At 36.3% G+C, this 14798-nt stretch overlaps 2 protein-coding genes across 4 annotated transcripts; one reads left to right on the plus strand and one right to left on the minus strand.

Moving 5' to 3' along the window:
* The first annotated feature begins 213 nt into the window (after positions 1 to 213).
* rpp30 (ribonuclease P/MRP 30 subunit) lies at positions 214 to 9089 on the plus strand. Of its 3 annotated transcripts, none has more exon segments than NM_001292824.1 (11): positions 546 to 679; positions 1647 to 1702; positions 1811 to 1867; positions 3003 to 3077; positions 3602 to 3673; positions 4235 to 4324; positions 5812 to 5928; positions 6683 to 6712; positions 7296 to 7333; positions 7690 to 7769; positions 8753 to 9089. In NM_001292824.1, coding segments are annotated over 11 exon segments (810 nt in total). In that variant the 5' UTR covers positions 546 to 597; the 3' UTR covers positions 8866 to 9089.
* Positions 9090 to 9957: 868 nt separating this feature from the next.
* On the minus strand, positions 9958 to 14079 carry ankrd1b (ankyrin repeat domain 1b (cardiac muscle)). Its single transcript, XM_042336941.1, has 9 exons — positions 13913 to 14079; positions 12981 to 13184; positions 12476 to 12604; positions 12277 to 12384; positions 12083 to 12181; positions 11633 to 11731; positions 11444 to 11542; positions 10665 to 10763; positions 9958 to 10257 (listed from the first exon to the last, which is right to left on the minus strand). The coding sequence occupies exons 1-9, from the start codon at positions 13937 to 13939 to the stop codon at positions 10162 to 10164; spliced, it is 960 nt and encodes a 319-aa protein (XP_042192875.1). The 5' UTR covers positions 13940 to 14079; the 3' UTR covers positions 9958 to 10161.
* Between the last annotated feature and the right edge of the window lie 719 nt (positions 14080 to 14798).

The following is a 14798-nucleotide window of genomic DNA, read 5'->3' on the forward strand; positions in this document are numbered from 1 at the left end:
GGCCGCACGGAGCCCGGACTCCATCACCGGCGACACACCCGTTGATCCAACCGTCAGTGACCGCGCTCGCGCTCCTATTTTTCAAAATCCACCAATCAGAGCGAGCGCCGGCGCACAGCATCATGGGCGGTCGCCAGGCGACTCCGGTCACAGGGTTCCTCTCCGCCGCCGCCGCCGCCGTCGTGTTCGGGAGGCAACAACAACACCGCCGCCGCCGCCGCGGGGGAAAAAAAGAAAGAGACAGACAAGAACCACGTCGAAAGAGAACAAGAGCTACAAACCAACCCGACAGCGCCTGGGACAGAGCGAAACAAATCCCTGCGACGGGCTGGCTGCGTGCTCGTCGCACTGGATTCTGGGAAATGTAGTTCCCCCGGATGTCGGCAGGAGGTGGGGGGGGGAACGACGACGACAACGGAGCAGCGGCGAGAGTTTCTGCTCTTCGGCGGCGCTTTTCATTTTAAAACCGGAGACCCGGGTGCAGCCGAGAGGAGAGATCTGCCTCCGCTCTGCCCCCTCCCCCCAGTTTCGACCTTGTGGGAGTTGTAGTTCGATCGCCGTGGCCGCTTCCTGCCGTTGCCCCCTGCGAAGCGGGGCATGGCGCCGTTCGTAGATTTAAACGTGTTAAATACCACCGAGAAAAAGAGGTTGCAAAGTATAATAGAAACCGCAGCCCGTCGTGAGTATGAGTCGGTTTACACTTGATGTGATTTCGGGCAGTCGGGTGCCTTGACAACACGCGGAGACCCATCACCGGGGGCCTACACGCCAGTGGGGCCCGAGAGACTGCACGCGCTCTCCCTGTCCCCGATGTATTCCTGAGTATTACCTAATTCCAGAGGGGAATATTCCCTTTTTTTAAAAAAAATAAATGCGGTCACTCAATCCACGGCTGTGTGTGTGTGTGTGGGGGACACTGCTGTAGCCTTTCGCCCACAAGGTGTTGCAGTCGATTCACTGTGCGGCCATGTTCTGTGAAGCGCTTTTGAGACGTCGAGAAGACGCGTTCAGGTGCTACATCAAATGTAAGGCTTATTATTATTCTAGTTCCAGGAGCAAGTTGGCGAGAGTCCAGGTTTGGGGACTCCGAGTGTATATTGGGATACTGCTGGAGTTAAAATAATAATAATGATAATAATCCTTGTAATTTGATATAGCGCTTTTCACGTCGGGAGGACGTCCCAAAGTGCTTCACAGAACACACTGTAAAGTGAATTGACTGTATATTTGTGGGCGAACGCGGCAGCCAATTGCGCACAGCAATGTCCCACAGTCAGTCGTAGATTGAAAATGACCAATTTATTATTGTTTTTGGTTTTGGAGGGATTATTATTAGGCTCTGTGTGGAGTAAGGAAACTTGCCCAAAGTTTCGCCCTGACCTGCCTGGAATTGAACCCAGGTCTCTCACTTGCAAAGCGAGTGCTCTAACCAATTAAAATCAAGTAAAACTACAGTTTGCCATTGAAATCACCATCTGACAAGCTTCCTGTTTAATAATATATGATCAAATTCTTGTTTTGTGAAATAAAATTCCATGTGGTGAATCGATAAAGAGTAAACAAATGAGCATGTTACAGGATTTACTTATTACAATACCCTACTATAGAATAAACAATTATTTTCTTTTTGCTGTTCCATTCCTCAGTTGGTTATTCAACCATTGCTATCAATCATGTGGCAGATCTGCAACAAAAAAGGCGGGTATGGAAACTTTATTAATATCTCTAACTTTGAATCTAAGATCATTATTTCAATTCTCAACAGATTTTGACCATTTTTTTTGTCATTTTTTTGCCAACTTTTTTCCAGGAAATTGACAAACCAATATCTGTAAAAGAACTTTTTACATCTCTGCCAATTGTGCAGGTAAGTACTCTAATGAGGTCTAACACAGTATGTGATTTTTAATTGTGCAATGTTTTAAGCAACTATTGGGGAGAAATTCCACTTGGTTCTATATTTACTCTGATTTTCTGAATTTCTCTGAATTAACCTTATGAAATATTTACATCCTAAAATTTCATTCCACATGTAAATCAAATGTATTAAAAAAAGTAAGCTCTTTCTTCATATATTTGAATTTGGTGTGATAATTATGGATTATCGTGGATGTCCTCCTCCATCAATATATCGGTGTTAAATGTCTGAAAATTGTTGAAATAAAATCTGTCTAGCATTGTTTTAAGTTTTATGCAAAAATATTCTTTGCATAACATTGTTATTAGACATTATCAGACATTATCAATGTGACACAGCACAGTATCACATTAATAATGTCTGGAAAAAATACTTTAGAAAGAGTACCCATTGTCAGTACTGATTGCATGCTTAAAATACCAGAAAAAAATAATTTACATACATCACACAGGTTCTTGTTTTTCATATTTGAAAGTGAATATTCTTCACACTTCACCTGCCCAACCAATCTGCCAGCATCTCATCATAAATTTCAAGAGTCCACTGTTGGTGGAAGAAAGTACATAAAGTGAGACTACTCTATCTTAGTGCAATTACACTATTGTTGATGCCAGATTTGAGGATTTAGCTAACCTCTGAGAAATCAGTTTATCATAATCCTAAACTTGGTTACCAAATAAAAGCTAATTAGTCTGGGTAAGTTGTTTTTTTAATGTGACTGCTCCTTCCAAATTCTTAACACCTGGAGAATTGTTCAAATTACATTGTTGCTTTCTGAGAATAAAAGAATAATGAATGGAGTTGAGCATACTTATTTTTGACCTTTAGTAATTCAGTATTCCCATTGTAAATGGACTGTCAAAATGTACTTTAGGGTGCTAGTTTCTCTGTAGCAACAGCTAAAAGGTTACGAATAATTTGAACCAATCAAGCGTAAATGCTTTTTGTTTGATCTCACAACTCCACTTTGACATAATTATTTCAAGAATTACAGCAGAGACAAAAGTGATTTCAATCTAAAGTAAAGTTTACAGTAAAAGTTAAAATATATAATAGAAAAAAATGTTTTTTTAATCTCGCTTAGGGTACATCAAAACCAATTAAAATAGTGACAAGACTTACGGTGATTGTCTCTGAAGCAGCTCACTGCAATGACCTGGTAAGTATTATACATAACATGTATTCTAGGCAGGGCGAAACCTTGGGCAAGTTTCCTTACACCACATGCCTAATAATAATCCCAACAAAACAATAATAAATTGGTCATTTTCAATCCACAACTGTTTGTGGGATACTACTGTGCGCAATTGGCTGCCGCATTTCGCCCACAAATATTCAGTCATTTTACTTTACAGCATTTTCTGTGAAATGCTTTGAGACGTCACGAAGACATGATTAGGCGCTATATCAAATACAAGAATTATTATAACTACAGTTTTAGCAATTGGATTAAAGTCTTTTTTATTCCACCTATTATTTGATGAATGATTATTTGAATGTGTATTGAAAACAGATTTTGATGCTTATTTAGGAACTCGGTATCTTTTACGGGAATAACCCGATATTTGTAACAATTGTGTTATATATAAAGGAGGGATGTTGCTATAAAGGATGGATGCATTTATAAATCATATTTAAGTAAAGAAAAAGATAGACAATTGAAATTTAATTATTACATTGCAGAGAACCACCTCTAAACATGCAAGATTATATGACATTATGGCTGTATTACCCAAAACAGAAAAACTGTTTCATGTAAGTAAATTTGTATATTTTAGAAACCGTGCTGAACAGAATACTCGTTGTTAGTACTGGACAAATAAGACCACTAAAAGTCCAGGATTTGCAACTTATGTGTGTGAGCAACATTTTTAAAAAAAAGTTTATGCAGTATCCTGGATCGATTTTCTAAACTCTGTAAAATACACTCAAGTATGTGCATTTGTAGAAAATCTGATAATTTTTTAACTGCAATTTGCAATTGCATAAGCTTGTTTTCTAAAAGGCAGTTGTATTAATTTGGGATACGCTATATGAATGAATGTTTTAGTGCCATGCCCAACATATGCCACACCAGGTGATTGTAGATCATGCAAATGTTTGCAGATTCTGCATTGTTTTGTGTAGTTATAGTTGTTTGGGGGAAATGAAGATGACCAATGCTTTGCGAATAGTGTCATTATTTGGAGCTGTGATACAATATACTGAAAGCTGAGCTTCAGGGTATTAGCAGAATTGCCAAAATAATAATTCTTTAAATAAATATAAATTATGTGTCCAGAACATTGAATTTTTTAATACACTTTTTCTTAACAGATAGCTTCCATGACATTAGATATTGACTTAATTTGTATTCATGTGACCGAAAAACAGCCATACCATTTCAAACGACCTTCTATTAATGCGGTAAGAGCTACAGTATATTTTGATTCCAAAATAATTTTTTATGGTATAATCATATAATAGTATAATTTCTTCACTATAAGGGTTGTTAGGCTTTGACATTCATTACCACAAATGGCTACTGAAGTTATATTAAGGTATATGGTGATTTTTGTGCTGAAATTTTCAGAATATATAATTTATATTGAGAAACAAAAAGGACTGAATGCAGAACGTAAAAAGATGTGATGTTTTCAATTGGAATGGATTTACAAATAAGGCTTTTGGGAATAAATTGCACCTGAGTCTAGATTTGGTAGCATGTCAGAACACTACATAAATGGAGTAAATCTTGACCCAGTTTATCCCCATAAATTTCTTTTTATCTAGTGTAATTGAGTACTTCTATTATTCCGATTATTTAGTTAAATGCAGCACAGAATCAAGTCAATTGAAAGACACGATTACGAATATGTTTTAAAATATCCATCAACAAAATTGGAGAAAATGGGAAGAATGTAGAAAGGTTTTTTTAAAAAAAAACTTTAATTCTGTCTCTCTTGTAACATTTTTAGAATCTGCCTCTGACCTAGCATGGATGTGAAATGAGGTGGAAATTTGTATCCCAGTTTTAACTGATATACAGTTGGACTGATATTTTGCTCATATTTGCTCTGGAAGGCGAATTGCAAATGTGTACCAAGTTTTTTGCCATAGACTAATCTAGTTTTTAAATAATTTAACTGTTCTCTATTGCGGGAGGAAATCCCAGATTATAGACAAGTGTCATCAAAAAGTGAGCTGGATGGAGAAACTACAGGAAATTCCTTTAGAGGGCGCCATTGGTGCAGAAAATACTGTAACCAAATTCTCTATTATTTATAATAATGATTTACATTCACTTTTAAATTTACATCTCTGCAAACATTTATTTACTTTCTTGCATTTCATAAGTGAAGACCCGTGAGAAATGTTAAACTTAATATATGATAACATGAGTATTTGAAGGGCTCTTATTAGACAACTCCATAGGATTACAGCACTATAAGAGAATTTGTGCTAAAACAGGAGATATTTTAATGCAGTTGTCTTGTACACATTCAGTCCTGTTGTTTCAACATTACAGCCTTTTTTATTCATTGTTTGTCCAGTAAGATGAGTACAAACATAATGAAAGTTTAAAAATTGTTTAAAGGTTTCCAATTCTTTTCAATATAAACTGCCACTTTCATGTCATTATGCAACAAGTAACTTTGCTTTCTTGGCTTGTTGGGTTTGCTATAAAATTTGTAATTCAGCATAAAAGTAGATTGTGTGCATTTTCTCAATCCAGCATCAAAATGCATGCTGTTATTCTTGCGGAATGAAAGTTTAACATCTGTAGCTGCATTTATCCTTATCTTAACCCTCTTTTAATACAATTTGCTTTGATGCAAATGAGATTTGTATCTTACCTTAAGTTAATATAAAATTGGTCAGCAATAACTTAATATTTTCTTACATTGTTTTAGGCTATTGACAGAGGAATTTACTTTGAACTTGCGTATTCTCCTGCAATAAAGGATTCCACAATGAGAAGGTATACCATTTCAAATGCACTCAGCCTGATGCAAATTTGTAAAGGAAAGGTGAGCGCAAGAATTCATGATACTGCAAATTTATGTACTGAATCTATCCCAGGGAATTATACAATTACGCATCTGTGAATGTGCACAGAATGCTTTTCACTTTGCATAGGCACATAATATCATATAACTTGGCCGAACTGCCTCATAACCACCCGTAAGAGGTATGAGCTGCCTCCAGAGGCAGCATAGAGAGTGACAAGAAGAGAACAGGGGGCATGGTTCCTAGATAAATATAAAAATGTGCGACATAAATATAAATAATTATGCTATATAATCCAAAATTCATGAAAACTGCCCGCCATATCTTTCTAAAGAAGCTACAATAGTTTTATCCTATATTTAAATTGTTTTTTTTTTAAAAATGCTTTTTAACTTGCAGATGAAGCATCATTTTTTGTTTTCATAATTTCCATTTTTTGCTTATATGTTTTTATTTTTTTGGTGTATAATTCCCTGGGGTTTAACTGAAGTTTCTTACATTGGTTTTGAGATGAATGTTTAACATTATGTAAGTTTGTAGTAAGATGCTGAAGTTTGTTGATACTAAAATCAATACAATAGTGTAATTCTGTTCTGAAATGCATGCCGTACATCAAAACTGATGCCATAAACTCAAAACAATAGTGGAAGTTTGTAAAATGTACAGGATTATTTTTCTAAAAAAAACTGGTTCATTTCTTCAGTCTTAAAGTCAAAACAATCATGGCATGTTTAAATTTTTAACAATTTAATGTTTTTGTTTGTGTTCCTTTAGAATGTAATCATGTCGAGTGCGGCAGAAAGGGTAAGACTTTTATTAATGTAGTCCAATATATGTTTTCAATTGTTTATTTTGAGCATTACAATTCAACTTTACTTGTAATAACTTCTATCCCTGTGGATCTGTGATAATTTGTAATTTGGGATAATTTGTAATCCTATTTGGGATAGCCGATTGCAACTGAATAAACTAGGTAATTTTTGAAATGCATCCGTAAACTATATTCAAAGTAGAAAATATTTATTATAAGTAATTGAAGTCAATGGTAAGCTAGTGCTGAATTTATAAATAAATAAATTATTATTGGTATTTGAAAACCGTGGGAGAAGTATAATGTAGTGATGCAATGTATGATCACTGTTTCAATCTAATATGGTATTTATATTGCTTAACTTATGGTAAATGTTTGTATATTAAAGTAACATTTCAATCTCCTATGAGAGCCAATGTAATAGCAGTGAAAATTGGAAACCTGGGGGCGTGGGTGGTCAAATCCAATGCAGATTATGTGTATCGGATCCAGGTAGATCCAGACAGTTGTGTCTTTGCTGTAGGAAAAAAAAGTATAATAGAATGTACAAATAAATGTATTTTTTTCTCTCTGTAGCCTATGGAACTAAGAGGACCTTATGATCTTGCTAATCTGTATCCTTGCCCAAAATATTTGATGCAAACTAGTTTCAAATGAACTAAAATTTATTTTTAAATGCTTTATCTGTGATTTACCTTTTTAAGAAAATGAAAATTTATGCAGCATTGAATGAAGGAGAAGACGTGGGTCTCTTTTATTAATGGTTCAAAATATTATCCTCTAGCTGTACAAAATGTGGAGGGAATATTCATCGAACAGATTGTTAAATATCGTAACCAAGTGTAATTTTGGTCACTCCGCCACCCCCCCCACTCTCACCTTTACAACTCAATCATGGTAAAAGCTATTTACACAAATAAGGAGCCCTCTGTAGGTTTACTGTTCAAGTCCTTGACTGAGATGTTACAAGTGGTCTACTTTTGGGGCTTTCTGAAGGAGATGCCAAAGCTGCTGTGTCAACCAACTGCAGAGCAGCACTTCTGCATGGAGGTAAGCAATACAATTTAGAAACCAAAGCAGCTTGCTTAGGATTTGACAGTTTTAACATTTTGCACTTATATAGCATCCTCCATGCAAGGAAGCGTCTCACAGTGGCAGAGCCTGACTCCGAGCAGTGGGAGTAAGCACAGTTGAAGAGGAAGAGGAAAGTCTTCAGGTGGCACTCGAAAGAGAGGAGAGAGGGGCAAGGCAGAGGGATTGAGGGAGAGTGTTCTGGAGGTGCGGGACGTAGTAGCTGAAAGCGTGACCTCCGATGGTGGAGTGGAGGGTGCGAGGGACGAGCAGGAGGCCGGTACCAGTCGAGGTGGGGTTTGGGGAGTGAGGAGGTCGGAGAGGTGTCAAGAGAGTGAAGGGATTTGAACACGAGTGTGAGGATCTTCAAGTCGGAACAAAAGTGATCAAGAAAATGGAATCAAATCCAGTTTAGAAATTCGAAAGGAACTAATATATTCCAGGTGTTACAATTTTTTTAAAGGGAGGATTCAATTGTGAAAGATGATAAATTATAGTCTATGTATTTAGAAACAAAATAGAAGGCTGTATTGCTCTAATATGTGAGACCACCTCTGCAATTCTTCACAATTAGTTCAAGTCTACCTTCCGGGATTGATAACGAGGGATTCTAATCAATATGAAGCTGTCAACAAAGCCTGTGTAACCAAGTGCTTCTCAACAGCATAATAGTGGAACAAATTAGACTCTTAAAACCTCTCCAATCCTAGCAAATATGCAAGCATTTTACATTCAACTAAACTAAAACTAAACCATTAAAAAGTCCCAGCTTCAACAAAACACCAAAAATATTGTTTTTGGATTTTAGCGTTGAGACTTTTTTTCACAAAGTACATCGAGCTTAAGGTATACCTGATTGTGATTTTTTCAAATCAATTATTTTTACATACGGTTAAAACTTCATGCATTTCTTGTGCTATTTTTGATTTAAATACCAAACATAAATGTTTCTATCACTTCAGAAACCAGAAAGACTGCCCTGGGTGTGATCTACACAATGCAGAAAGCTCAAACAAATGAAGACCAGGAAGAAGGGAGACCTTTGTGCAAGCGAGCCAAAACCCAAGATGACTGAGAATAGGAAACACATTTTTATTGATAATTTGATGTAAATTCAGAAAAGTACTGTACACATTTCATAAATAAATGTGAATGCAAATATTATTGATGAAACAACTTCAGTAATTCTGGTTTCATTTACTGCAAAGATTGATAAATGAAGAATTTGTTTTTAAAACATTGAATTTAATTTGTGCAAACGTATCATGTTTTACAGAATAAATACAGAATTGATCATTTATAACTAAATGCATATGATTAAACGCAATGATTAACATTCCTGACCAGTTGGGTCGGTTTGAATTTGAAATTCTTTATTATTGGATTTCTTCTCCAGCTTGAATTGTTAGCTCCAGCAAGAATGTCTGTTCTAGTTTGTGGGGTTTTGGAAACCCAAAATTGCAAGTACTAACTATCCCAATACAAATTCCCCAACTCTTTGTGTTCTAAGCAATCACCAAAGTGAAATTGGTGAGACATCTGTCCTATCTACAATTTTCTGCTTTCCAATTATTCAATGCTGTAATCAAATAAAAAAAATAACTAAACCTCAGGAACAAGCCCCCCCCATTGTAAAAGGAGCCTTGATCTTTATTTAATTGCAGATAAATAATAGAATACAATAATTAGGTGTACAAAATTTACAAATTTAAAAATTACATTATAAATATACAAATTTTACATTGTGATAATCAGTTGATTCTACTTTGGGCTCATATTTTAGGATTAATGACTCAACATACAGTACCTACCCATACCTTCAGTTCTTTCAACATTTCCATTTTAAATCCATCAGTCTTTATAATTGAATGCTTATACTTGTACCTCCAGCACAATATACACAGAAAGGAATGATTACAAACAGATTTTGATGTGTTTTTACTAATTAACCAAAGTAAAGTAGAACTTATAATTTTTTTTGTTTGTATCCCTCCTAGATATTGTTTGTCCCCAAAATCTCATCCTTGCTCCAACTTTCAACTTGATGTCCCAGCGCTATTCATTTAAACATACAGATTTCCAGAGTAAATCTTGTCATTGACAATCAAAGAGTCAATAAGGACCATAATGTCCATTAAAACAATCTCAGCTTTCCAGTTCTCACAGTCCTTTTCATTATGTTGCTTAAAAAAGCCATTAATCCAAGCGATTGCAATACATTATTACATTTTCACATCTCAGTTTTGAAGAAAATTCTAATGAAGCACACATGCTGTGCCAGTGTCAATGTTCTTACAAATTGTTACATCAGGAGAACGCGCCTGGCATCCTTTGGTGATTGATTATTTTCTCTTTGCTGTTGCAGGAAATGTTAGTTTGATTTGAGTGAGCTTTCCACGAATTGTTCAAGTATTTCCTTTGTACCAGTTTGCCACTGCAGTACAAGATCAATCGGTGTCTTCCCATCCTGTAATTCAGATAACATTCATTTATTTATATTTCATACAATGAAAGACTACTGTAACATAATGAGAAATCTTTACCAGCAGTACAGCTTATTTGGCACCTGAAATAATTAGCATTTTATTTTTGGATTTTAGCAACCAGGATAATTTGAAAGCTTTAAAATGTTGACACATTGCCTGTGATCATTATATATGTTCAGAATTTATTACATGGTTATTCGAATTAGTTGGATGGTTTTGCTGCATAAATTCTCATTAATTCTCGCCCAATTAAAATATATAATTGATGCTATATTGATTTTTTTTAAATGAATAGTACAATAAACATTATTTGCATTCTTATTCGGGGATTTACAAGTGAAATGTTCGGAATTTACAAGTGAAATCGCTTGTAGTGCATTGAACTTACAAAGTTTTTTAAATTCGGGTTGGCTCCATAAATCATTAAAAGCTTCATCATTCTGTAACGGTTCAGTCTGACGGCGTCATGCATGGCTGTGTCCCCCTCCTTCATGATATCAAATTTGGAAGAAAAAGGTTACCATATAAGTCAAAACTAAGCAATATAACAGGGCTGAATATTTTATATTTATTCAAAATTAGCACTGACAATGTTTGGCTCATAACAAGGTGCACTATAAATGTAATTCTATTGTTATATAACACTTTCATAGCAGAAGGATGTCTCAAATAACTGATTGGGAGAACACAGGAACTCCAAGATTAAGTATAACATAGTGAGTGGGGCAAAACACCTTCTAATTGTCTTAAAAGCATGCTCTACCCAAAAATCAGGCACTCCCTTTGGAGCAGATACATGTACCTTTTCCTATTATTTTGGCTTCTTTACAAGATTAATGCCCCGTTCATTACCAATTTAGTGCTTTTTATATTACTAACACAGTACTGAATTAGAGATTGTTGTGCGAGCTCTTGCTCTAGAAGTTCTTATACTATTCAAACTCATTTAATATCAAATGAGAAGATGGGGTAGCCTTTGAGTCCTGTTTTTGAGATGACAGCTTTGTTCTAACCCACCCAATACCCCACTGAAGTTCATAAGATCTTGTCAATTTGTTTACAGCCTTATAAAACAGTCTAACTGTATATTAACTACTATAGGAAATAAATCCAGTTTAAGTATAAAACAGTTTTGTCAATCTGCTTTAGACATGAACGGATACATACCATATCTCTGGCATTCAAATCTACTCCGCATGCGATAAGGTGTTCAGCACACTCATAATTTCCAGTTCTGACAGCAACATGTAAAGGAGTACTCCATAACTATCAAAACAAAACAGGTGGGTGTTATCAAATAAATTGAAGCACGAACATGTATTGGGAATATATTCAGGTATATAACGAACTACCTACCTTGTCTTTGGCATTTACATTTGCATTCTTGTTTAACAACATTTTCAGAGCGCCCAAGCTGCCTCCACGAGATGCCCAATGAATTGCAGTTGCACAAAGCTACAGGAGGAAAGAGTGAAGTTTCATGATGGACAATGAAATCTTTGCAAAATATAAATTCCAAGGACACTGTCTTTATGAAACAAAGTTTTTTTTTGGTGTTGTTAAAGGTGCTAAGACGTGAGTCCTGTCACCATCACTGTTACGTTACGATCTTCTCCCTTTTTCTATCCCTATTGCAAAACGATTTTGAAGCTTTACACAAATTCCCTTTAATTATGTCTTCATAGTTTGATATGTTTTGGACACAAACTTGTTATTTTTGAGTGCACGACTTTTGCATTCACTTTTATTTGTTAGAATCTGACCAATTCTAAAGTCGAAAGATGCAGCTAAATTAATGATAGGTACCTTGTCTCGAAATTCAACTAAGGCTCCGACTTCCAGGAGTTTGGATACAACCTCTTCGTGTCCCTCTGAACACGCTCGGTGCATTGCGGTCCTGTTAAACTGTTATTTAAAAAAAAAGTTGCAGATCGTTTATTTCATTTGATCAGTCACATTTATTTTGAAATAAATACATTTGATCAATTAGTGATGCATACCTGGTCACAAACATTTGGATCGCCACCATCCGCCAGGTATTTCTCAATCACAGGTAGTTTATTGTCAACTGCAGCCTTCAGAAACGATTCGATATCTACAGGTTCAGTCTGAGATAGAAAGCATGATACGTTTTAAAAATCAAATTAGGGCTCTTTATTTAATCATCGTTGTTGTTGTACTTGCTTTTTTTAAACTTACTATAATTTCTGGTTCCGGTTCTTTTAAAGTATTCACAGCAACTTTAGCTCTCTTCTTCTTTTTCAGTTTAATCAAGAATTGAAGATCGTCTATAGTTTCAAGCTTTAGTTTCTGTTCCACTGGCGTTGTCTGGTAATAATAAAACCAACACTGATAATCAATTCACGAAGTCAGACTAAATGGAATACATGGAAAGGGGGACAATTTGTCTTTCATCTATCGCCGATAGTGAAACTGATATATATCTGCTGCCCTTTTCCTACATAACAATAGTTACAAAGTGTTTTGCGATGTAAAGAGGCTACAACCAAAGGCAAATATTATTTATCAGCATCATCCAAACAATGTAAATTATACTTTTGAATGTTACTACTTCACAGATTCTGTTGAACTAAACTGACTGTCGGATACGGACAACAATACCTGTAATTTAACCCAGAAGTACAACTTTGCTCAGTGAATATGACTGCGGACTGTAAAGCTCCTCAGTCACAGTGGACCTTACTTTTTTATTCTGGGATTGCGGTTGTATTTTCTTTGGGGGCTCGCTGAGAGGTCTGCAGGAAAGAATCCCAGTCTGGGTTTTGATGTCATCCTGTTTCTCGATAGCCACAGCAGCAGAATATTCTCCTGTTCCAAATTGGTCGTGCAGCAGACGCCGACCAGTCTCATCCTCCTTAGGCTTGGCCTCGCTCTGCTTTCCAGTTACCTGATGCAGACATAACATCAACGATCACTAATTCGCGTGGAGAGCAATGCAGCCAGAAATATATACCAGCATACCGGAGGGAATGACTCATCACCTCCTTTTGGTCAAGTTAAAGGGCTTTTTTTTTCAATGAGGAATTTGTCGTATACAGGATACGTTTACGTTTACAGTGATAGCAGTTAAAAAAAAGTTCAAGTCTGCGATAAAGATACGATACTTGAAAGCTTTGTTTTAAGCGTTTCCTTTGTGTTGATTTATTATGCATCCAATACACCAACGCTGGCACAGTTATGCAGGCGAGGAGGGAATATCTTTAAATTCAGTCTCATTGATTGTCAAACTTCATCATTATAAATCTGTAAATTCACTTGAACAGTTTGCTGAACACTAAATTGTCAAATGCATTTCACTTGCTGGTATAAATACAACCAACGGCGAAATAATATTGGACTGTTAATAATCCTTGCTCAAATATGGTTTCATAGATTGTCATAACTTCAACTATTGTTTAGTTATTAGAAATATTTCGGCTGCTTTATTAATATATACATCTTCAAATATTTCGTCAGAACGTATTGTATTTCCTTAACTGATTAAGCCATAATACAGCTGTTTACGTTTTTTTTTACTGTTGGCAGAAAAGTAAATACAACACCATCCATAATCCACGTCTAACTGAACATTTGGAAGGTTTTGTAATTGGAGTTCATTAAATCATGGTTCCTTACCAGATCTTCCACTCGAAGCATCACCATGTTGTCGGTGCTTTGTTACCGTGTTAGTCCTCCTTGTTCACAGCTGAACTCCCCAAACAGTCAACTCAACTTCTGATGAGACACAACTTCAACGCGTCTTATATGTAACTGCTCCAACTGCATGAGGTCATGTTCCAACCTGGGCGCTCGTCCATGGCTGGGTCAGCGAGAGCTTCCTTGTCATTCCGGGCATATTGGTAGGCGTGATCTCATGCCACGAGATCTTTTTAAACAAGGACGAAAGGCGCCTCTGGTCAGACAAAACTACATATATGAAACATTTGAAATCCGACCCATGTGCTATTAGGACTGACTGAATAGGCCAACTATGCTAATCATGTTGCCACCTCACGTTTTGCATGACAGCTGTCTTCCTGGATTCCACAAGGTTTATTTTTTTCTACCCCTCACAGGACTTCGGAGAAACAAGAGCATGTCAAATGCACTAACTCTGCAATGTACCTTGAGCAACAAACCCAAACAGGGCATCGATTGGATGTCAGTTTACGTTTCTGTTTTAATTATAAGAGTGTTGTGAGACTGGGGCGACCAAGAAGAGGACGTTTCAACGTTTGAGGACAAATTGTATTGGTCAAGCGACGAAATTTGTGGATGACTTCATCTGTATTCGTTTGATCTCTGATGATGAAACCGTTTCTGATTTCAGTGCCATTCCAATAGTGCTGCCGGTACATGATGTAGTCATAGCCAGTTGGGTCATAATGTTGGGAACTATTGATCAGAAGGTAAGAGCATCAGCACTTCGGTATTCACCTTGAAAAGATAACCATACATGGAGTATGCACTGTGACTTTACTAAAGCAAGTTCCGGTAAACAGCACAATACAAACATCGCGTA

This window comes from Callorhinchus milii, unplaced genomic scaffold (assembly GCF_018977255.1).
Source record: "Callorhinchus milii isolate IMCB2004 unplaced genomic scaffold, IMCB_Cmil_1.0 Scaffold7, whole genome shotgun sequence".
NCBI classification, from domain to species: Eukaryota; Metazoa; Chordata; class Chondrichthyes; order Chimaeriformes; family Callorhinchidae; genus Callorhinchus; species Callorhinchus milii.